Source organism: Zonotrichia leucophrys, chromosome Z, assembly GCF_028769735.1.
Source record: "Zonotrichia leucophrys gambelii isolate GWCS_2022_RI chromosome Z, RI_Zleu_2.0, whole genome shotgun sequence".
Lineage (NCBI taxonomy): Eukaryota > Metazoa > Chordata > Aves > Passeriformes > Passerellidae > Zonotrichia > Zonotrichia leucophrys.
The window spans coordinates 56984925-57010175 of NC_088200.1; the positions used below are offsets into that span (position 1 = coordinate 56984925).

Genomic DNA, 25251 nt, shown 5'->3' on the forward strand with positions numbered 1-25251 from the left:
GTTTAAATGACTGCTCTGGTGTCAGACTCAGTAGGTATATTAGTTGAGATATCCTCAAATACAAGGAGGGGGAAGGCTGCAGTCATCTGCTTTCCCTGCAACATGATGTTTCGCTGTAGCAGCACAGTCTGCTGCTTCCTGTGTTCTGGCTAAACAAAAAGTTCCTTGTGAGATATGTTGTAGATATCTGTGTGTAGGAACCAATACGGATGCAGGATAGTCATGCTCATTTTCCTGTAGTAGGCAGGACTGCCTGAGGTGTACTTTCCATCTGCAGAGCAAATGGGGTGGATGTCCCTAGATGGAGACAGAAAGGTTCCTTCTCCCTGGTCTCTCCCAGGCAGGGAAGGCAAAAGAGGTGCCCCAAGCAGGCAGTATTGCAAAGAACAGTTTCTAAATAGTACCACAAGTTTAGTCAAGCTCCTTCTGACTCACTTTGGTCTTTAACTCTTGTTCCTGATTTTAGAATATAATAATATATTGTAAAATATTCAGCACAGTCATAGCCATAATTAAGGTGCTTGCTGACTCTCCCTTAGCTGCTGCGATGGGAAATTGGCCTGGGGGGAAGAAGGATGGGCTTTTGAATCTGTTCCTTTTCCAGTGGTCTCTAGAAGAATTGCCTGCAGGAAGTGTTGGAAAGGAGGTTTGGAATATGGGTGTGTCTGAGGTTGCATCTATCAGAATAAATGTCTGGCCATGCAGTATGCAGGTCATCTCCTACTTCACTGTAGCAGTGCTGAGCTACAGCATGGTGTGGCCATGGGCTCAGAAGGGAAGGCTGCAGGCAGCATGGCACTCTAATCCACAGGGGTGGGGTCCTACCCGCTCTATGACTTAGTTAAGGAACAAAAAATTGAAGAGAAATGGTGGAAAAGGGACTCATGGGCTTGAAACAGATTAAATCAGGTTGCCGGAGAGAGCTAATGAGAGTTCATCCCTCTGCAAGGTGGATGAACTCTCATTGGCTCTCTCTAGCAACCTGATTTAATCTGTTTAAAGAGTGGATGATGTGAAGCAGCTAAGGAGGAGAGCTGAAGGGTGATGACAGTCCAGAGGCAGTGACAATGTGTGACACTGCAATGATTTTGAATGAGATTGATAGCTAGGGTCCATTCTGCAGCAGACTCTCTCAAAAAACATGTGATCACTCTGATTTTCCTTGCAGCAAATAGGACAAATTATCTTTGTTTTCCATCTACTCTCTCAATGTTCTAGTCCACAACTTCATTTCCCCTTCTCCGGGAGCTACCCTGTATTTGCTGTCAAATAAGTGTGCATACAGTGATGAGCTAGCTTTAAAAGTGTACCCATGCTGAAATATGCCTCCTCCCAGACCACCTCCTTTTCATGTCATTGGAAGCTGAAAAAGGAACTCAGTTCTAGGGAAGTTTCATTGTTTCTGCTCGGTGGTCTGTGGTTTCCTGTTACTTTCCTGAATTTCAGCCCAAGCCAGTCTGCACTTTTGTTAAAAAAGACTATTGCATTTCTTCTCTTTATGAAGTAGCCATGAAGATCAGTCGGATATTCCTGTTAGGTTCTGTGTACCCACAGAGTGGTTTGATTTTGTGGTTTTGTCCAAGATGCTCATAAACAAGTGACGAGGGGAATTTGTTCCAAACAATGAGAAATGTGGCCCAGCAAAGCCATGAATGAATAGGATACTGCAGACTGCCTGCCTTAGAGTACAGATGAGATGTTGCTTGCTCTAAAAATAAAGAAACAGCTTCAGTAATCATAGTGAAGCTGATTGTTGTTTTTTTCAATTTATCATCTTTGCAGGAAGCTGAGTAGTCATAGCCCTGAGAGCTGTTTCTGGGAGCTCTACTTCGGGTTTCCAAGATTTGTCTTGTATAGGACAGTTTGTACATGCCCAAAGTCTCAGTACATATCTCACTGGAGCTCCTTTGAAATTCCCAATAATGCTACCAGCCTAATGCAGGATCTGGGCCTCTGGGAGGTTAAGGTCCTACTCCCATCTATCATTACTTCCTATAAATGTGTGCAAAGCTCAGCTCTGTTTATGAGAGAGATGCAATTTCTCAGTTTCCTCCCCTTCGTGTAGACCTCCATACTTGTCCATAAAACCCACTAAGACCACCATTTCATGCTCCTTGGTGTGCTTTATCTGAGTGGCAGAACAGCATTACACGCTTTTGCATTCAACCCTAGAAGCCAATACACAACTGTGTGCTGAGCTCTGGTCTCTTATTTGTACTATCTGCCTTCGTCTAAAAGAAAATGACAAGAGGGTGAACTTGGTGATGCCAAAATTAATCTGCTTTCAGTTGATGCAGACTAGATGGCCCAAAGGATTCCTTAATCATAGAATCATAGAATGCTAAGAGATTGGAAAGGACTTCAAAGATCATCTAGTCCTAATCCCCCTGCCATGAGCAGGGACACTTCCCACTAGACCAGCTTGCAAGGTCTTATGCAATTTGGCTGTGGAAAATGCCGGGGTTGGGGCACCACAAGCTCCCTGGGCAACCTCTTCCAGTATTTCACCACCCTCACAGTAAAGAATTTCTTCCCAATACCTGTCCTAAATGCATCCCTTCTTCAGTAACAGACAGGAGTGTCTGTTACTCCTGTCACTACCGTTCCTGACAGAGTCCCTCTCCAGCTTCCCAGTAGGACCCTTCAGATACTGGGAAATTGCAAGGAGGTCTCCATACAGCCTTCTCTTCTCCAGGATGAACAGGCCCAACTTCTTCAGTCTGTCTTCACAGGGAAGTGCTCCAGTCCTCTTATCAATGTTGTGGCCTCCTCTGGACTTGATCCAGCAGTTCCATGTCCTTCTTATGCTGAGGACCCCAGAGCTGGATGCAGGGTTCTGAGTGGGGTCTCAGCAGAGCAGAGGAACAGAATCCCCTCCCTGGCCCTGCTGCCCACGCTGCTCTGGATGCAGCCCAGGATCCCATTGCCTTCCTGGGCTGTGAGTGCGCATGGCTGGGTCATGTTAAAGTTTTCTTCAATCATCACCCTCAAGTCCTTCTCCTCAGGGCTGCTGTCAATCTCCACTCAACATGTGGCTGTGTTTGGGTTTGCCACAACCCAGGGACAGCACCCTGCACTTTGCCTTGTTGGATTTCATGGGGTTTGCACAGACACACCTCTCCAGCCTGTCCAGGCCCCTCTGGATGGCATTGCTGCCTGCCAAGTGTGTTAGCTGCTCCATAGATCTTGGTGCTGATGCCAAACTTGCTGAGGGTGCCCTTGATCCCACTGTCCATGCCGCTGATCTTGAACAGCAGTGGTGCCAGGACTGACCCCGGAGGGAGACCCCTCATCACTGGTTTCCATGTGGGCAAGGAGCTGTTGACCACAATTGTTTGTGTGCGGCCTTCTGGCCAGTTCTTTATCCACCAAGCAATCCATCCATCAAATCTGTGTCTATCTAGTTTGGAGACAAGGATATCATGTCAGACAGTGTCAAATACTTTGCCTATGTGCAGGCAGACAATGGCAGTTGCTCTGCCATGTCCATCAGTGCTGCTGCCCCATCAGAGAAGATAATCGAACTTAAGAGGCATTATTTGCCCTTGGTAAAGCCATGTTGGCTGTTTCCAATCACCTCTTTGTTTTCCATGTTTGTTTTAGTCTTCAGGAGAATCTGCTCCATGATCTTGCCTCACACAAGAGGTGAGACTTTTACTTTCTCCTTTTCAAAAATGAGGGTTATTTTTCCCTTTTCCTAGGTGTTGGGAATTTTACCTGAGTGCCACAAGTCTTCAGAAATTATTTGGCAGTAGCTTAGCAACTTATCTGCCAGCTTCCTTAGAGCCCACAGATGAATCTCATCAGGCCCCGCTCACTTGTGCACATTCAGGCTCTTTAGATGGTCTCAAACCTGATTCTCTCCTACATTCTGCTTAGGGCCTTGATACTCCCATTTGCCTTTCCTGACTTGGGCAGCTTGGCTGGAACACTTGCCATTGAGCACTGACACATAGTGGTCATTGAGAACTTCAGCCTTCTCTGGGTCCAGCATGCAGCCATGTTACTGTTAATGGTATGCTAAGCCTTTCCCTTCAAAGGCGGTAATTTTCAAGATGTGTTTCTGTCGCCATGGTCATGGTCTGTGAGCTATCTTGTTTCTTACCTTCTCCACCAGTGAGAGGTGCTGATCCAGACCTGGTTTCATCAGCTGGTGTGCTTTAGTTGTGTTGTTTGCCCTTCCCTTTGTCCCCCAAGTTAGTTTGTTCTGGGCAGGAATGTTGAAAGAAATAATCTGGTCTGTGTTCTGCAGCACATCAGATTAGAGGAGTGTGGTTTGACTCTGACTTAAAAGGGATTTGTCTCTAGATGAACAGGCTTATTACAAAGAGTTACTCCGCCCTTATCCAGACTGCATTCTTTCCTCTGACACAGACTGCCTCTTTTCCAAAGATTTTTTTTTGCTAAAGAGTACTATTTTGATGATAAAATCAATATTGGCTTAAGGAAGAGGGAGTAGGAATACACAGCAGAGACACGAGCATCCAGGGAGAAACATCTATTTTATATGTATGTGCCTCAATATAGGATTTTGCCTCAAAACCCTTTTAAATGCTATCTGTGTTCTCTCTTTCTTCCAGCCAAAAATCTCCCAAAACCTTGTTAGCCTTTTCATCACCACACAGTCCCTATGTCATGTCCCATGAGCTCCCACTACACCCCCAGAAGGAGGAGGAAGAGGAGGAGGGAGAGTTCTTGCCTCACCTGCTATTCCCTGACAGAATTGATGTGCTCATGAAAGTAGACAAGAAGTACAAAAAGAAGAAGAAAAAGCAGCAGAAGAAGCAAAAACTGCGACAATTTAATGACCTCTGGGTTCGCCTTGAGGAAAGGTATCTAATGGCTGGGGGGGGGGGAGGATGGCTTGTCAAACTGGGCTTTACCTTGGATGGTTTCATACAGACCCTCCAACTTCTGCAGGGGTAGATGTATCCTGTGGACAGGATCTGACCTTCTCCACTGCTGTGGTTCTTTCTGAAGCATTTGCATGAGGTTTCTTGTGCGTTTAGTGGCAAAAAAAAAAAAAGCTTTCTTTTTTTATTCTTTGCATAGCTAAATTTGTGGAAAACTAGGCATAAAACAAGTGGAAGTCTTGTCTAGATCATTCTCCATTTGGGCTTGAGGGATTGTGAGCATATGGCAGTCCTCTCTTTCATGGAAGGCTGGGTCCGGTGGTAGATGGTACAGATCAAAGCCTTGGACCATTAAACAAAAGCTGTTGCATATGAGGAAACTATCATTCCTGACATATGTTCTCCTTGTACTTGGGCAATATTCATGCAGTATTTTCAGTCTCTGTATTATTTCAGTCTGAAAAAGCATGACAGCCTAATGGATGGCAGAATTTATATAAAAAATGAGTGTGTTGTGGGGCAGATGTTCACACATATCCCTTACTTTTCATCCAGAAAAGCTTATTTACCAGAACTACGGCAGTCCACAGAAAAACAAAAAAGGCCAGTTTCTCTCATTACCTATAATAAGGCCTGTGACTGAATGTATACCTTAACGTTTCCCTCCTGCTAGATAACACATGCCCAAATATGTTTTCTTTTGTACTTTATGTGTTTGTATCTCTGCCATACTCAGCTTGAAGGCATTAAATTTTTGTGATACCATAAACAACCAGACAGGTGGGGGTAGTGGAAAAAGTCTGACAGTTCTTGAAATAAAGCCTGTACATTATTTGGGTTTTTTCCCCTCTGAAGAATACTTCTTCCTGCTCCCCACATTATTCAGTGTAGCAGAGTTCTCCTTTCCATGCTTTTCCTTTCATGTCCCTGTATCGTCTGCTATGAGTGATACATGGCTCAGGCTGGCCACAAGTGGCTGCAGCAGTTGTTCTCTTTGAGGCATTAGCCATTGTCAGATCTTTTAGACCACATTCCCTTCTTTGCTCCTTCCTTCAGCCTTAATATTAGCTATTTGGGAGACAAATGCTCATGTAACACGTCCTCTGACAGACCTACACACAGTCCAAGATTCACCTATATAACAAATCCTATACTGATCACACTTGATTTTGTCTCTTAGTGTACTATTTACTTTCTGTTAATGTAGTTTATACTATCTGATTGTGAATGGATTTTTGGAGTGTATGTTGATAGTCTGTTTAATCAAAATGCTGACAAATGTCTGTCTTAATCTCCCACTGTGCCTCCACAGTGCCATGTTCAGTGTTTCACATGCAGTTGTTACCACAAAGCTCATGAAGTCAGAGGGCAGTGACTCTAAGACGCCTGTGCCCTTGCAGTATCAAGCCTTTAGAAGAAGAGGGAAAATGAGAAGACCTACTTCTGCTACTGTGACCAAATTGAATGCATGTTAGGGCTGCATAGATTTGAAGCACTGCCAGGCAGTAGTGAGGCAAAAGCAAAGCAAATGATGGCAGTCTAGGAAACTTTTGCATAAGTATGGGAGCAGGAAAAGCTGCTTTTCTTTTCTTCTTTTTATGTTTCCTTTCTTCCTCTACTATTTAAGATGTCCTTTGTGCTAGAAGCTTACCCTGGTGCTAGATGACAAACGCCTTGTAGGGGCGACTCCTTAGCAGTAGAGAGGAGCTTAAACATCTGGAGATGGAGATGTTGCATGGCAATGCTGGGAAAGACAAAGGATGCCTGGGAGATTGCTGTGCCCATGGTGCCGAGGGAAGGCAGCTGTCCCTGAGGCAGGAGCCCCACCCATGCACTGGGCTCCTGTAAAGCCCTGGCTGTCTGCTGGGCTCTGCCACAGCACCTGCGCCGCTGCCGGGCTAGGCTGAACATCCCTTCCCAGGGAAATCCAGCACCTCTGGGCTCCAGGGCCTGTCTGCCTGGGAGTCTCAGCCCTCGCTCCAAACATTGCTGTGGGTGTGCAGACACCGGTAAAGCTGTTGGGTTTCTTACAAATGGGCCATTCACAGCTTTCAGGTTTACAGATGGGCTTGATGACCTTAAAGGTTATTTCCAACCTACATAATTCTATGATTCCTCCTGTGAGCCTGAAAATGTGAAAGGTGCAGCTCAAGTGATTTAGTAGTGTTGTAGTGCACTTGTCAGAATGGCCTTGGTTTGTGCCCCTGTATGCATCAGCTGCTGGCTGTATTTCCTTGATGTGCTGCCAGCTGGCTTCTCTCTGGCCATTGTTCAGATCTTTGGGTAAGGAAGAGTAGAGTGTTTTAAAAAAGGATAGTAATTGCCTTTAATTTCCCAAAGCATTTTTGCTTAGTGAACTGAAATAAGAATGGTGCACAGCGCCTGGGGATTGGCTGCAGAAGAAATTACTTGGGTTTGTATTTGTCAGGTGGACTTGCTTTTAGTTTTGTCCAGATTTGTCTTCAGGTTCTACACAGCATCCTGCAGTCCTGGGGGGTATGTGAGTCGCACAGCTGTGGTGTCAAGCATTGCTTTCAGTCCATTGCCAAAGAGAACTACAACCTGTGTAGTGTCTGACCCTTCTGACTCCTGGCCTGCTGTGGTGTGTGATCTCCCCCAGATCAGGTTCAGTTGGCCTTAGCAGCCTGGAGCATACACATTTCTCTCCTCCATCATGTATTACCACTATGGGAGTTCAGCTTATGTACGCTCTAATTCAGTTCTTGTTCATCACAATATCAGAGTACTCTCTACCACTGGGAGATACTCTGAAATGTGGTGATCTAGGATGTGTTTCTGGAAGCCATTCTTCTCTGCTTGAAGTATGTTGTGTAAATCTTTTTGTAATTCCTGACCTGTGGAAGAGATCATACAGTACAGGAACAAGGTGGGCCCATATGAAGTGTAGTGCATGGAGCATGGCCGAGGAAGATGTACTCAGAAAACAGGTGCCTCACTCCAGCTGTGCTCAACAAGTGCCCCAGCAGTGACACTCCTCTGCATCAACACTTGTTTTGTTCTTATCTATTTTCTGTTTAGCTGACAGAGGTTAGGAATATAGTCATCTTACCGACCTGACTGACTGTATGGGACCAATGAGCAGGCTGGGTAGACTTGAGACAGGGCCAGTATTCTGGTGCTGCCATCACCCTCCTCAGTCTCTTCACTGTTCCCCCTCATGTCTACCTCACAGTTTGGCTGGGTAGCACCTCATCCTTGTGGGCTGGTGTGGGAGCTGTCCACGTGTGTGAGGAAGGGACTAAACAGCACTCTGCCATTTAGGAGGCACAGACTTTTGGTCAGTGTGCAACTTGTACAAGAGACCATTTGGACGGACCCAGAAAACTGACAGGGGGTCACAGAGGCTGACCACCTCCTGCTCTGTGGCCGTTGGGCAGCTGTGGGCTGGGTCAGGACTGATGTTCTTCTCTTGCCTTGCAGTGCTACTGATCCTCCTCCGCGGATCCGCATCATCAATGGCTACATCACTGTCGAGCCCCAGCCCCGGGGCCATGGGCGGCCCAGCCGTGCTCGCACAGACGCCAGCAACGCTCACCAGATTCCCCATTCCCTCTGCCTTCCACTACTGACTTTGACTTTGTGTAAGATAATGCTTCCTTGAAACACAGGAGGATCCAAGCTGCAAGACTCTTGCCTTAAAAATCAAAAAATGAAGTTTATGCAAAAAAGAAATAGAAGACTATGAGTGGGATACCTATTCTTTGGGGTGTTCTTAAACTGCCTCCTTTTCTTGAGTCCAGATCATTAACTGTGTTAACTGGTTTGACCTTCCCAATAGAGGAGAAGATATTTTAATGAAAGTGTTATTTATCCTTCTCTTGCAGAAGAATTATTTCATGTTATCCCATAATACTTTGGGGAGATTATAATGCCGCTATAACATAGCTGTTGTTTAGCTGTTTGAGCCCAACTAAAGTACATATTTTTCACCTTCAGTGCCTTGTAAAAAGATTTACACACCACTGACTTGTTTATTAGAAAAGAATATTTTGGTCATATGAGCACAGCTGGGAAAGAGAGTTGGTATTTTATGTCTCTACTGGTAATGCTATTAATTCTTGCTTGCTAGGGCTCCAGATTACATATAAAGGTTCATGGCAACACCTACAGTAGAATAAAACAGTGAACACTTGTGAACAGAACGTGTCTGCTGTCTGCTTGGTGCTATTTAAGATGGGTCCCCCTGAACCTCTAGTGGCTGGGCAAGTCTCATAAGTGCAAACTAATGTACATTTAAGAAAAAAACAATTCTGTGGGAACTTCACAAATCATAATGTTGGAGTCCCCCAAAATAGGTTCTCAAGAGGCAATTTGCACAATTAAGACTTAATTCTAGAAAATCCTTTCAAGGTTTCTACTAAGTTCATTACTTTCCAAATTAAGTCCTTTGCTCTCTGTGTGAAGTAGATGTGTTGTTGACTGTTGAATGTAAAGAAGCTTGGAAGTGGTGATGAATTTTCTGTATTTGTACAGGACATCCTCTTGTGATCACACTTAATTTGTGAGCAATATTTCACCCCCATCTCTTAGCAGGGTTTCATTGCCTGGGAAGATCTCTGAAGTTTCACCCATGGGTGAACTTAGAGCCACTGTGTGGAGCTTAGTAACTGGGAAAGATAGTAATCTTACTGCCCCAGTAAGACAAAAACCTTCAGGTTTCCTTTCCCTATGCCTTTACACCTACTTCACTACTTTTTCCATTGATTGCAAAAAGTAGATCTTTTTCATGGCTTTCTACAGAACATCAGAGGAGGAACAACAAAGGTTCCAGCTTTCCTAACAGGCTTTTCATCTCTTGATCTCAAAATTTCAGTCCATTTCCAGAAGGGCTGAGCCTGAACACAGCCTCTGTTTGCTGAGGAAAACAGAAAGGAGAGGCTAAGTGTCACAGTGAGCAACAGCATTGTGGGGAATTAAATGTGTCTGGGCTAGAGTAGAAGACAGCACCACCTCATTGTGAATTCCTTCTCACACGTAATACTGCAAGAGTTTGAGTACCTGAACGCATTCTGTCTTCCTTGGCTTTCATAGCAGCCAGGCTCCCCTGTCTCTCCCTCTGGTAGGTCTTTCACTGGTCATACGCCTGGATAGGCCTGGAGCTTGTTTTCCTTGACCTGAATGTGACCTGAAAGGAGCAGATTGTATGAAGTGTAGGTTACTTACAAAAATGCACTGCAAGCCTGACAAACTGGGCACATGGGATCATAGAATGGTTTGGGTTGGTTAGGTTTGGTTAGGTTTGGTTTGGTTTGGTTTGGTTTGGTTTGGTTTGGTTTGGTTTGGTTTGGAAGGGACCTTAGGAGTTCGTCTCATTCCTGTGGCACAGGTTGAAAGAGCACTGCAAGCACTGGGAGAAAGTGGTTGAAGCAGAGTTTTCTTTTTTTTTTTTTTTCCATTACAAGGCTGCTGTGTAAAACAGCCCCAGGCTGCCTTTTCTCTTTGTTTTCTCCTCCAGGGTGGCTCCTGAGCTTCATCTCTGTGGGGGTAACTGGGTTGAGTGAAACAGCCATCAATGTTTTTCTTAGGTTGGCATGAGGAAAGATGATTTGAAAATACTTCGAAATAACAGAGACCCTCAGTAATACTGGATAATTCAGTTCTGGTGGTGTAACTCATTTTGTAGTCTGTTTCCAAGTGCCTGACTGTCAGAGAAATAGAAATGTACTTAAACTGTGATGGATAGTGTGCCTACGGACGCTGCATCCTGGGAGTCTTTCTGCAAAGTAATCAAATAAAGATGTTTTTGAGGGTCTTATGGACTTGGATTGGTATCTGTGAACTGAACTAGTGGTTCCAGTCCCTACTTTTCCTTCCAGACCAGTCCTCTGGTTGTCCTCTCTGCCTCTCTGCCTCTCTGCCTCCAGTAGCCGCTGGGTAGTGCCAGCAGGAGGTCAGAGGCCAGCTTTCCACACATGGACACCCAGTGGAGGAACTGCTTCCAAGAAAAAATGGAGCAGAGCCTTTCTGCTCTAAGGTAGCTCTGAGACTAAAATGTTGGCGAAGACGTGTTTTCAGCTCTCTGCTAGAGGAGATTTGGAGCCAGAGCTCCTCCTGGTGGTCTCTTACCTGCTGCTGAAAAGTTGGTTAGGAGGACATCCTCTGTATGGAGGTGGCCTTTTCTAAAGAAATGGTAATAATCAGATATTTGGATTATGTTCAGATTAGAAGTAAAATAAATAGGACACTGTCTTTTCAAGTTGCATTGCAGCAGATATGCAGCTGCATGTAGTCACACATTATATTATTGTGATTTTCCACCTGGCTATTTGGTGCCTGATTTCAGGTGTCTGGTTTTAACATAGCGGAATGTTGTATAAACTCACTTGGCCCATCCCCGAGCTTGGTAGTAGGCAAAGGTGTTCTCTGATACCTTCCAATGGTGGGTTTGGGCATCAGTTACATGTGGAAGACACGTGAAGTTTTGTGCTGGACTTTTGCAGCAAACTGGATAATTATTTGCCAGTATAGCTTCAAGGATATAAACTCACACTTAAGTGGATAAAATGGACAAAGGCCATTAAAAGTGCTGGAGAAGAAATGCTATAAGCAACAACAATCTTGAATATCAGTCTCCTGCCCTGGAATGGAAGGCAAAAATATGTGCAACACAAGTACAGCAGCCCTCTGTGTGCCTGGGGGACTTAATGTTTCCAAGCACTTTGCTGCTGTGCAAACACCCCAGCCATGCTGGGGAACTTCATCACTGCACAGACATCCCACACCCCGGCTCCTGTGCACGTACACAGTCTGCTTTTCCCTCAACACGAGTGCCAGCTCCTTAAACGCCGCACAGTGCCGCTGGGGTTTTTTGCAGTGTTGTTAGGCTGCACTGCTACTTGTGGAACTAGACCATAGTAATCAAAGTACTACTTGGCGAAGGAACTTATTCTCTAGAAGGTGACTTGGGACCGCTGTCACTCTAGTGAAGTTTGTTCATATTAACAGTGATAAAAGAAAATACAGAGTCTTTGTAATAGAAATCACCAAACATTGCCTAGGTTGCAGTTGTATTTTGCCAAAGGATCTTGGGCTGACAGAAGAGCCTCTTCAAATTTGTTCAAGCTTTTTCAAGCTTGATGCCTAAATTGTCTGGATGTGTGGAAGCTTACACACACTAAAAGTACTACACTCAGCAGAATTAACTGTATTGTTTATTTATTTATTATTGTGGGTATACTTGTCCATTGTCTGCTTGGGAGGTAAAGCTGTAATGTTGGAGTTGTTTTCCATGGTGAGACGCATATTTGAGGAAAAGCAGTTGGGTTTCAGAATTCTGAAAAAGACCTTTTTTTTGAGCCCAAGGACTGATTAGCTATAAAGGAAATTAGGCAAGTAGAGCAGTTTGCAGAAGAGCTGGCAAATAATGTCTTAACAATTCATCACCTAGTCAGCAGGAATGGAAACTGATAATCCATGAAGTGTTTAGTTGTACCACTGTGAATGAATACAAAATAAATTGCCTAGGAATTAGGATGTCAATGATAAAGTACAGTACAGAGATTGGTTTACAGCCTAAAAATTAACAAAAAAACCTTTCCAAAATTTCAGTTTACCAGGTCACTGGTAAAAAGAAGCTGAATATTCTTCAAATGCCCAGTGCTTTACTGAATTTATGTGCTTTGTCTAGTCTGCCTTCTCTACTAATGTGTTCAGCCTTTACATGGAATTTCTTGCACCTTATTTTCATTAAAACTCAGATTTCTTTTAAAAGTTCTTCATGTTTGCAATATGCCAACTGCATTTCTTAATGCATCAGTTCTGTTTTTTTTTTTTTTTTTTTAATGCAGAGTAAGTGTGCTGTACAACTGGAGGTGTTTATGTGTGTTCTGTATGTGGTAAACCATAGCACGTTAGAGGTCTCTGTAGCACCTCTGCCTTGCTGCACACAATCAGCTTGTACTGGCATGGCCCACCCGTCTGTCTGCCTACCCACCACTCCTGCCTGGATCCTGAATCCTTTTGCATGCTTCACAAGGCTCCTACTCACCATTTTGTACAGTTAACAGATCCAGAACTCACACGCTCATCTCACAGGTCCCATACAGTCAGAGGTGCCATCAGGTACCAGCCCTGCTCCTCTGCCTGCTTGGTACCTCTGCTTGGCCCCAGCACCTTCTGCTTGCTGACGGCCACAGCCTGAGGTTTGCCCCCCACACCTGCACTCAGTGGCTTGGCAGAAGACACAGACCCTCTTGTGCCCTATGGCAGATGGTGCCATGCACCTGTGCCTTGACTTGAGATCTCAGTGCAGCTGCTGGAGCTGAGCCCCTCACCTGCTTTGTCCTCCCTCACAGTTGCTGGTTTTCAGGATGCCCACTGTTCTTGTCATGGTGGCTGGTGGCCAAGACCACCACCCACTGTATTTAAGGAAAGATTTAAAAAAGAAGATAGGAGCAACTTTATTGATCAGGCACAGGGTGTGTTCAGACAAGTGTAGTGACCAGCAAACCAGGCTGTTTTGTACCACTTCCTGTCTACTCCCTTTCCTTGTTTCTCCCCCGTCCCCTTTCACTAAACATTCTTGTGTAAATTTTTATTGGTCACTACACCTCTCCCCTTGAACATCTCAAGTCCTCACAATCCTCTTTTTTTCCCCTTTTCTTATTAGTTATGAAGGTGGCCATCTCCAAAGCTGGGCCTGGGAGTTTCAATCATCCATCAATTAGTAACTAGAAAATTTTAATCCTTGGCATCATCTCTCTTACCTGTTATCTATCTGGTTTGTCTTTTTGTGTTCTTCCTTATCACTTCCCCTCTCATTTATTTTCTCTTTTGCACTGAATAGGTCCTTGATTAAGCTTAATCAAGGACAGATGCTCTTACTTTCATATGCCTATAGCACAAGATATTTTCCCAGTAGGAAGACAAAAAGACAAGAGATTTTTATTGTTGGCAACTTGGATTTGAGTTGAGAATAGTACAGGCCAGGGCAAAAAGAGTATCAGACTCATATTAAAGCTTCCTTTGGTGAAACCAGCTCTGTGTTGATAAACCCAAGAAGCATAATTATATTGCTATCTTTGAAAATCCAGCATAGAAAGAAAAACTGTAGGTTAGGCAGTTAAAAGGGCTAGCATGACACCTGGATCTAATATCTTGTCTGACCTCATGGTGCAGCAGCAGCCACCAGCACCTTGCACTGAGCCCAGTGGAAGAAAATGACAGCATCCTTTTATTTTTAGCTTACTTGTGGCTTGTGAATGATCTATAGCTTGCAGGAAGCATGGCTGCTGGATGACTCCCGGAGCAAATACAGGGATACTCTGTGGATTAGAAACTTGTTCGTCTAAAACACATCACTTCTGAATTGGTACTGTACCTTTAACCTGCTTTCTCAGGGTCCAAAGTGTTTATTAGTAAGTCTAAAATGGACACCAACAGAACGGACCACTTATAGCAGTCAGGCATTGAGACAAGGGAAGCAAACACATGATGCGTGCCTTTTGTGGTAATACTTGTCTGATCTCTAGGATGTATCCCCTTGATCTGGCCAAGAGTTTTCAAGGAAACTCTTGCATAGTCATTGATTGTCCATAATCCGATGTTCAACCATTCACGGATGTGCAGTATGCCTCAGCTAACACTAGATGTTGCTCATGTACTTCAGAACCTGATACTCATCATGCAAAAGGAAACAGGCTTGAGGCTTTAGGAAAACTACCCTAGGTGCATAGCTACAGGCTTCCTATTTCAGAATTATTTCAGTCAAAAGTACAAATATATTTCTGCCTCATTTTAAGTGGTGGTTATTTCTTATTCTTCTCACCTTCTGTTCATATCTGGCCAGTCCTGACTGAATGGCGATTTGAAAGGAAATTCTTACCTGCCTTCTTAAAATTTCCTTTGTTTTTTTTTCCTTTGTTGTATTTTTTTTTTCACACTGCTTTTTTTTCACTGTGAAGCAGTGCTACCCAGGATGGAAATATGCACACTCTAAGTGGATGTGGCAAAGTTGTTACTAAGCCTTCAGTACATCCTCACTGTTTTCTATCTTTGTACTCTGTCTTGTTCTGTTTGTCATCTTGTTCTCTCTTGAACAAAAAAGTTATGTGGTTAAAACACTAAAGTGGGAAATTGGAGTACTTTGATCAGATTCCTGCTCATCCAGGCATCATTTACCTATTTTAGATTAGTAGTTTTGCTCTATTTGGGCCTTGCTGTCTCTTTTCATAAGAAGGGCCCTAGGGGTGCTCCCTCCCCACACAGAAGTATTACATTCTTAAATATATATCTGAGTGCTGGAATGCGACTGATAAAATTATGTGGGAGAAAAGTACACTTAGAGATAAAACCATTGCCTATATTAAAGATGAGAAGTCTATCCCACAATATTCTGCTCTCTAGAGTGCCATGTATTTGAGGGAATTAGAGGAATTAATGGCCAGTGTACGTACAGTCCTGGCAGCCAATTCCTCTGAACTCCAGCCAGACCACAGCTCTTGTTCTTTTGAGGCATACCTTGAAGACTTTGCCATATGCGAATCCTTCAAAGTGCTTTAATCATGACTCTTTCACGGAAAATAAAACCACAAGAGCCCTGAATTCCATCCAATGACCATAAGTAAACATCAGGCTGGCTGTATATCTATCACCCTTCTGCAGGAGATACTCTGCTCTATTTCTGCCTCCATACCTGTGAGAGAAAGCCACTCCCACTCCCAGTCCTTCTGTCCTTCCACTCCCACTCCCCAGTCCTGCCTTTCTTGAAGAAAATCCTTCCCTTCCTGGTGTGCTGTGACAAAAATTATCATCTGTGTTTCTTTGGTTTTACTGCTCTTCTTGGGATTTATATCTCTCTTGGTTTTTATATCAGTTATTCTCCCAATGGAATCAAGGTGCTGCATCTTAATTCTTGATGTTACACAACATTTCAAACACATACTGTCTGGATGATAAATCCATGTGCTCTGTCAGATATGGTCGAGGCCTGAATGTCTGGCAATTAACAAGCAAATATTATCAACATATGTAACTAATGCATGTCCTCGTGGTTACTACTTTGATTCATCTTGCACACAGAAAGAGGTCCTTAGCAAGAGAAACTCAATGACCCATTTGTCAAGGATCTCTGACTTTATAGGGAAATCTCATCAGGTAATTTTCTTTCTCTGGACTGGTCTGTGAGTGGCTTCTCTGTAGTCAGACTGAATTAGAAAGATCTACAGCACAGACTTCATCTGTTTGAAGAGAGAAAATAGAAGATTTGACATTTAATTGCTGCAAAGTTAGACAGCAGGAGTGTTTGAACTATTGTGATGGGTTTGTCCTGGCAGGCAGCTGAACCAGACAGCCACTTGCTCAGTCCCCCACAGTGGTGTGAGGAGAGAGTTGGAAGGGTAAAAGTGACAAAATTTGTGGGCTGAGACAAAGACAGTTTGATAGGTAAAGCAAAAACTGTGTGTGCAAACAAAGCTTCAGCAGGCAGATGTTCAATTGTCTCTGGGAAAGCAGGGTTTCATCACATGTAATGATTGCTTGGGAAGATAAATACCATAACTCCAAGTGCCCATACCCCTTGTCCATTTTTGCCCCCCAGCTTTATGTGCTGAGCATGATGCCATACAATATGGAATATTGTTTTGGTCAGTTGGGGTCAGCTGTCCAGCTATGTCCCTTCCCAGCCTTTTGTGCACTCCCCTCTTGCTCACCGGCCAAGCACCATGAGAAACAGAGCAGGACTTACATTGTTCACGCACTGTTCAGCAGTATCTAAAACATGTGGATATCACTCTATTTTCAGCACCAATCCAAAACATAGAACCCTACAAGCTACTATGTAGAAAATTAACATTATTTAGCAATACCCGATACAGCTATGGAGGAAGAAATTATGCATTTGAAGTCTTATATTTGAAGTTGCTAAAACTTTGTTATTTTTCTTTAACAGATAATATGTTTCATTTGTAAGTAATAATGTCTAAGAAGCTTTCTCTCTCACTATGATGTCTAATCCTTCTGTGTGAGCAAACAGCATATTTGACAGATATTCAAATGAGGGGCTAGTTAGTACTGTCAATAATAACAGCATTCCAGGAGGAAGTCTGGTTTGTGTGTTTCCCAAACACACAAACCCAAGTGCCTTGAGATTTGTGCATAACACAGAAGTACAAGACAGAGCAAGGAAGGGACAGCAAGCTGTAAGTGTGGAACCCTTTGAATGCTGAAAGATATAAAAATATTTTAAAGATCTGCTTTTGAATCTGCTTCATTTGTAGACTTAAACATTTAGGGCAAATGTTGTCTAAATGGTTCTTTCAAAACTGTGATACTGTCTTTCTCGAGGAATATTCTCTGTCGTGGTCTGTGTGAGGATGACCTGGTGCCACCTACTGGGAACTTATCTCTACTTGCTAACATAGGTTAGATGGTTAAAGGGGCATCTCTCTAATGAGGAAAGGCTGAGAGAGCTGGGCTTGTTCAGCCTCAAGAAGGAATAACTGAGAGGGGACCTCACCAATAGCTATAAATATCTCAAGGGAGGGTGTCAGGAGCATGGATGAGACCATGTTCTTGGTGCCCAGCAACAGGGCAAGAGGAAGAAACTGATGCACAGGAAGTTCCACCGGAACTGAGGAAGAACTTTGCTACTGTGCAGATGACTGTGCATGGAACAGATTGCCCAGAGAAGGTGCACGGTGTCCCTCACTGCAGATATTCAAGAACCACCTGATCACAATCCTTTGCCAAGTGCTCTGGGATGACCATGCTTGGGCAAGGTGGTCAGACCAGGTGATCCATGGTGATCCCTTCTGACCTGAACCATTTTGTGATTCTGTTTACAGTTGCAGTGTTCAGAACTGGAAATCTCAGTTTCTGAAACAGTATTCTCCAGAGTACAGGTCTGTTCAATAACTGAGCATGTTATTTTTCTTATGAAAATTTTTATGACTGATTGAATGTATCTCAAGTCTGTAATATTATAGACCCCTTCAGGGTCTGTTCCTTTCCACTGACAAGTTAAGCTTTTTGGTCCATATTCAGGGGTTGAGGAGTGGGTAGAAAAGCCTATTCAGAAAGGTGTAGCATCTGTTTGTGTATACGGTAGTGAAGTGAAAACATCATCAAAGCTCTGTGTAAGAAGTAGAAAGAACAGAGAACAGACTGTCCTGCTCTTGGCAGCACTGTGTGGTGCAGGAACATGGAAAACTTAGGCAACTAGTCCCAAAATTGCTTTTATGGTGAGGACTATGAATACACAGACGCACAGGACAGGCCGGGGTATGGAAATTTTCTCAACTGTCAACAGTTTTTGGTTTTGGCACTTTTGTAAGCTAGATGTGTACTTAGTAACATCTTACAGATTTTACTTCCATAAACTTTTTCCATCTCCCTTTAGACCCTTGTAATAGTGTTTGCACTGTGTTTTGTCAAATGTTTCTATGGATGTGCTTATCCCTATATGAAGACATACATCCCTATTCATTTTTAACCAGACTCTTGGTAACTTTATATGTCCTTGAAAACAGCTGAACTGTTTTCAAATGAAAATGTCCACAAGTAGTATTACCTTGGACAAAGACATAATATGGGGCATGCTCTGATGGGAATATACTGTATTAGCTTTGGAAACATTTGAACACAAGCTCCTTCATCCTATTCTAAAAAATACACATTTCTTAAAATGTAGCTTTGTCTTGGTAAATTGTATTTATTGGCTGGCAGACCTTGTAGCTAGCACTGCTTAACATTCCAAATATGTAATACAAACTCAGTGACATGTGTCTTTGTCATTTTGGAAAAGGTTACATGGCAGCCTGGAGGAACCTGGAGGTTCCCAGCTCAGACAGCTGGAGGACGTAATTGGATGTCACGGGCTCAAAGCTCTGGCATTTTCTGTTAGTTATGTTAGAGTTTTCGTTAGCTCCTTTGTTGCACTACTGCCTTCACATCACAATCCATCTGTTGGAATCCAGGGACCTTGGAAAGAGTTGTTGGAAGAGGTCCACCTACACCTTGTGGAGAGCCCCGACAGGGCAGTGGACACCCAGAGGAGTCTGTGGCCCCTGGGGAAGCCCAGGCTGAAGCAGGCTCCTGGCAGGACCTGTGGCTCCCTGGAGAGAAGAGCCCATGCTGGAGCGGGTTTGTTGGTGGATTTGTGACCCTAGGAGGCACCCGCCCTGGAGCAGCGTTTTCCTGACGGACTACACCACAGGGAACAGATTGATGTTGGAATAGTTTGTAAGGAACTACAGCCTTTGGGAAGGACCCTCATTGGAGAAGTTCATGGAAAACTGTCTCCCATGGGAGACACTCCAAACTGAAGCACATGAAGAGTGTGAGGAGTTCTTCCCCCAAGGGAAGGAGCAGCAGAAGCAACATGTGATGAACAGACCACAGCTCCCATTCGCTCTTCCCCTGATCCACTGGGGAGGTGCAGATGAGCTGGAGAACTTGTGAGTAAAGCTGAGCCTGGGAAAAAGGGGAAGGTGAAGTGAATGTGTTTTTAGATTTAAGTTTATTTCTCATTACCCTACTCCGATTTAATATATTAAGCTTATTTTCCCAAGTCTGTTCCCTCCATGATGGTAATTGCTGGAAGATCTCTCCCTGTCCTTATCTCAGCCTGTAAGCTTTTGGTTATATTTTTTTTCCCATGTTCCATAGAGGAGTGGAAGTGATAGAGCAGCTTTGGTGGGCATCTGGCATCCCACCAGGATCAACCCACCACCGGCTAGCACAGAAAAGTCTACCGCAACTCTCCAAATGTTTCTCCTTATTTTTCAGGAAAATCAGAACTACCTAATGTTGTGTTGTATTAAAGATCATGACATAAATGTTAAAAAGATAGACTTTTTCTCTAGTTGCATTTACTCCACTGAAACTCACCATTTTTTCCTCCTTTAGTTGGTCTTCCAAGAAGAGCTAGATAATAATAAACCTGAGATTTGGTTCAATGCCACTAGTGCCCAACATTGCTCAAAAACACCATTGCAAATTTCAGGTAGGCCACAGCTATGGAGATGTAATTATACACAAGCTGTTCTGGGGCAGGGCTAGAAAAATTATGTGTGTGAAAAAAAGGAAAAAAGTGCTCAGATGTTTAAGGTTATCTGTTCTTGTATATCTCTGTGCAATATTTAATTTCTATTAAAGAAGTTATTACAGAATTATGCTTTGAGTAGTAATAGCCTGTTTGGTTTGCTCCTATTTCTTAGAGTGATTATAGACTTCCTAGGACTGTATTTAAATGTGTAGGTTTTACTTTTCTGTACTTTGAAGCAATCAAATAAATGAAAATTAAAAGCAGCTTTGTTTTAGTATTCTCTGGAAATTTCACTAATATTTGAAATGTGTAAGTTTCATTTTTTAGTCATGAACTAAACAAATGTTTCTTAATCCCTGCATCTGTTGAAACTTGGATAATCCCAAGAAAGCTGTATTATACACTCCATCAGAAAATGGCTTTATAATGTATTTCTTCATTTCAGCAGGTGTACTGGATGCATTAATTCCTAGTAATCTTCCTAAATTACACAGAGATATTCCTAAATTAAACAGCACTTATAAATATTGACAGGAATGTCAGAGGGATTGTTGCTGGGATGTTGAGGTACAGAGTTACAGAGTTTCTTCATGTACAAACCTGCCCAAGACAACAGTGCATTTCATTTCTGTAGATGCCAACTCTGCCAACAATTTTGAAAGGCAAAAATAAGGACATTACTAGTGGGACATGGGTCTGAATAACCATTCCATGAGAATAGTCTATCCCAGTGTACATTTGTTTATGGTTACCTGGGTCCAAGGTTGGTTATAACCCCAGAAATTTATGAATTTAATTATATTTTTTGTTATTCAATTAATGCACTGTTGGATTTTAATTGGATACAGCTGTAGAATGCTTGTATTTATGGTTTTTAACTACTTGTATCCATTTGGGTTGATAGTTCATACCCATGAGTATGACATTGACTTGTAGCATGGACAAAATGGGAATGGTGCAGGGTAATCAATGATTGTGAGCTTGCAACTGCTAACTTTTGTAAATACCTGTAAATAGATAATTTAAAACATTCTAATTCTGCATAGAGGTGTGTCTTTCTCCAGACTTCAGTACTTGCATCATTTTTTGTCATCACTTGGATGAACAGTTTGAAATACCTGCAGCTTATGATTTTATTCAGACTGAACTTGCCAAACTGTAACTGTAAAAACTAGTCTCACATGTTAGTAAGAAACACCACACTTGTACATCTGAGCTTTTACACTCAGGCTTAGGATGTTTTTGAGTATAGGACTCATCTTAGATCTATCTCTTCTCTGTGGCTTTATGAATACCTGTGCATCCCATTCCCATGGCTTGCTATGCTCAACATTTCAGTTCTCTTTTTGCTGAATTAATTCTCTTTGATGATCAGATCAATGCAATTCTTAACCTCTTCAACCACACAAAAGGATAGAAATAGGGGTTGTACTCAATTTTTTAGGCATCACTTAATTGACAGATTGCGACCTACTGAAGTGTAATGCATTTTTTTTGTTTGTTTCATATTTTCCTAGAAAATGGCAGTACTGTGTAGATTGCAATTACACACACCTGTCCATAGATTTCACAAGTTTGCCACTCTATCATAAACTTAGTCTATTCTTTAAAAGAATTTTATAACAATGGAAATAATGACATTCACTCAGTGCAATAACTTTGTTCTGCATCTAATTAATCTAATATATTACCTGTGACAATAAAGTATCTATCCATAAAATTTTCCTCCCTGTTACTCCATGTATGGTAGTTATTCTCAGGAGCAATCTCTATGGCTCGACCTCAAGTTTTTATTATTGGCCTTTAATTGCATGGCAATATGTTACTTTTTACCACAGGATATGCATCCTAATTGTGAATAGCTGTTGGATTCTTGAAAGTCTTTAAAAACCAATATTTTGGTTTGGCTGTCCTGGTAACTTCTGCTTTTTCTGAAACTGAATGAGCTCCTACTGTAAGTAATTAAAAAGCCTAACACTGAAGTTCCTAAAACAGCCATGAATGTGCCTCTTTTCATAAGAAGTGATGTTTGTTCAATGGTTTGGCTCAGTCTGGCACATAGTGCTGCTTTGATGAATTTATTCATATTGATATTGAAATGATTTCTCTGGTTTTGCGGTAGGTGATTACTTTCAGGGAAGCTAAAGATACAAATATGGATTCTTTTGTACTTACATATGTGATAAATTTATGTTACATTTAGAATCATATTATCATAGAATATCCTGAGGTGGAAGGGAAGCACAAGGATTATTGAGTTCAACTCAAACCCTGCGCAGGACACCCCGAGTCACACCATGTGTCCCAGAGCATTGTCCAAATGCTTCTTGAGCTTGACAGGCTGGTGCTGTGACTGCTGCCTTGGGGATCCAGTTCCAGTGCCCCACCACCATCTGGGTGAAGAACTTTTTCTCAATCTCCAAGCTAAGCCTCCCCTGATACAATTTCAGGCCATTCCCTTGGATTCTGTCACTGGTCAGCAGAGAGATCAGTGTCTGCCCCTCCTCTTCCCCTCACAAGGAACTTGTAACATCAATGAGGTCTCTTCTCAGTTTCCTCCAGGCTGAGCAGACCAAGTGACCTCACCACTCCTCATCCAGCTTCCCCTCAAGGCCTCACCATTTTTGTTGCCCCACTTTGGGATGCCCTCTAACAGCTCAATGCCTTTCTCATACTGTGGCACCCTGAACAGCCCCCAGCACTGTAGGTGAGGCTGTCCCAGAGCAGAGCAGAGAGGGACAATCCCCTCCCTTGCCTGACTGTGATGCTGAGCCTGATGCCCCCAGCACAGAGTTGGCCTTTCTGGCTGCCAGAGACATTCAACTTGTCCTCAACCCTCCCTCAGATCTCCTTCTGCAGCACTGCTCTCCAGTATCTCATTCCACAGGCTGGCTGCACGTCCAGTACTGCTCCATTTTAGGAACAGAATCTGGCTCTTTCTCTGGTTAGACTTCACATTGTTGGTGATTGCACAGCCCTGTAAATTTGTCCCTTTGGGCTCTCTCTGCTTTTGAGGGAGTCAACAACTCCTCTCAACTTAGTAGCATCAGCAGACTTAGTACAACTTCCAGACCTTTTTCAAATGGTACTCTGCAGAAAAAATACTGTACAAAACACTTTTAAACCGGTATTTATTCCTCACTCAAAAATACATACCATTATCTGCCTACTTTTGCTTTCTGTTTTTCATGGTCAGTGGGTGGAAACTAAACTGATTACTACTGATATGGTTTTGTTTTATTTCGAAGAAACATCTTGGCATCACATTGATGCCAAAATGAAGAAATCTAGTAACTCTGTGAATTTCTAGGAGACCAAAGTAATAATTTTAAACGTAGAAATAAAAATAAAAGTGTTACTTTTTTACTGAAATACCATGTCTCAGATACCTGTAGTCTTTGGAGGTTTTCTGCTAATTTTTTTAAGCCCCACAACCTTACACTTTATTTACTATATGCTGTATATTCACTTTCACTTATACAGCTGTCAGTTTATAAAGGCATAGTGTGTGTCAACTTTTTCCTTTTCACAAATTGAGTGAATAATTAAAAAGTAGAGCAGTAGCGTATCTGGGTACTGCTGTGCTCATCATGGGGTTTTTCTTTTTGGGAATATTCACCTGCTGCATAATCACTTGATTCAGCCAAATGATTCTGTGATTCTCTAGTGGTGAGCCTTCTTCACTCCCTGTGGTCCAGCAGATAGAGTTGGAAAGTTCCTTCCCAGTGTTAATTACAGAGTTGTTATCTGTTAAGTGATAAATATATATATGTGTGTTTGGTGAAAACCTGCAATTGGACAAAGAGGTATAGCAAGAGTACATATTTATATATACTGTGGAGTCTTTCAAAATGAATAGACATTGATTCTTAAAACATTAATTACCAATCTTATAAGCTGAAAAGAAGATAGTTGCCTGTATTTCTCGATAGTGAAGATAGGGAGAACAGGATAAGAAAACTGTGACAGTGTTGTAATCAGGAGTTTGTATCTGTTAACAGCTCTTAGAAAAATATAACTTCATAGCATAAGAAATTCAGTGTTGGCATATGCAAAGCAGTGCTCTCATGGCCAATGATTATCTCTCTTTGCAAATTTTACTTTACTATGACTGTTTTTATATATGTTATTTACTTACATTTGTCTGTCTGTTTGAGATAAAGGCCTGGGCATCACGTGCCCAAAGATGATTTTAGGATACATCAAAAGTAAAAAAATGTTAAAGTAGAAATAGCAACCAAACTCAATTTAATTTTAAGAACAAAATATGCCTGGACCAAGTTATTCTATACACCTTTCCCAGCTTCATTTATAGAAAAATAAAATCAATGCAATTTGAAAAGACCTCTAAAAACATCATTCCATCTGTTAACCCAGTATTGCCCTGTTCACTGCTCATCCATGTCCTTAGGCACCACATCTAAAATGCCTCCAGGGATGAGAGTTTCACCACTTTCTGTTCATATACCTGACAGCCTTTCAGTGAAGAAGTTTTTCCTTAATGAAATTCAAGCCTCAGCTGTCACAGCTTGAGGCCATTTCCTCTTATCCTATTGCCTGCTCCCTGGAAAAAGAGACCAAAGCTTCCCTGGCTACCATCTCCTTTTCAGAAGTTGTAGAGAACAATTAAGTCATCCTGAGCCTTCTTTTCTCCAGGCTAAACAATCCCAGCTCCTTCAGCTGTTCCTCATAAAACTTGTGCTTGAGACCCTTCCCCAGCTCTGCTGCCCTTCTCTGGACACACTTCAGCACCTCAATGTCCTTCTTGCCATGAGGGGCCCAGAGCTGCTCATGGAACTTGACCGGTGGCCTCACCAGTGCTGAGTACAGGGGAGAGTTGCTGCCCTGCTCATGCTGGCCAGGAGTGCATTCACCTGCCACCCCAAGAAGCAATCTGATTACATCTCACCCCATCTATTAGGTCCTCTCCTTCTGCAGGGGTTGAGAGGGTGAAGGATCTTCCCTTCCTGCGGCGCAGCCATCTGGGGAGCTTATCTCAGGGGTGGCTGAGCATGGCTCCACCAGTCAATCTCCTCTTCAGAAGAGCATCCTTGTCCCTGACGCCTCTCAGCCATTCTGCCGCCTCTCTTAGCTCTGACACAAGGCTGAGCAGCTTGTCCACTGGCTGAGCCAGGGGCACCTCACACAAGTGCCATCTAATACTGGGGACAGGCTCTGGCCCTCCCCGCACCCCGACATCCAGACGGATGCATGAATCTGTGGGAGCTCTGTCGAGGTTCCCTACATCCCTTGTGGTGCATGCAGAGGGATCCATTCAGGGATCTGGCTGCTGCCACTGCCAGTTGTGCCTGCATGGGATTGGAGCTGCCTCTGTCAGAGTCCCAGCAGTTCTTACTTGAGAACTTCTCTCTGCTCTGAGATTGAATTTTTGCC

The 25251-nt window shown here is 43.0% G+C and overlaps 1 protein-coding gene across 1 annotated transcript in view; it reads left to right on the top strand.

Annotated features, from left to right (window-relative positions):
• Positions 1–8581, top strand: part of LOC135460121 (metalloprotease TIKI1-like) — an 82841-nt gene extending 74260 nt beyond the window's left edge. Inside the window, exons 5-6 of the mRNA XM_064736791.1 lie at positions 4581–4832; positions 8295–8581. Of these exons, the coding sequence (XP_064592861.1) occupies positions 4581–4832; positions 8295–8475 (433 nt within the window). The 3' untranslated portion in view covers positions 8476–8581. The remainder of the gene's footprint in view (positions 1–4580; positions 4833–8294) is intronic.
• The last annotated feature ends 16670 nt before the right edge of the window (positions 8582–25251 follow it).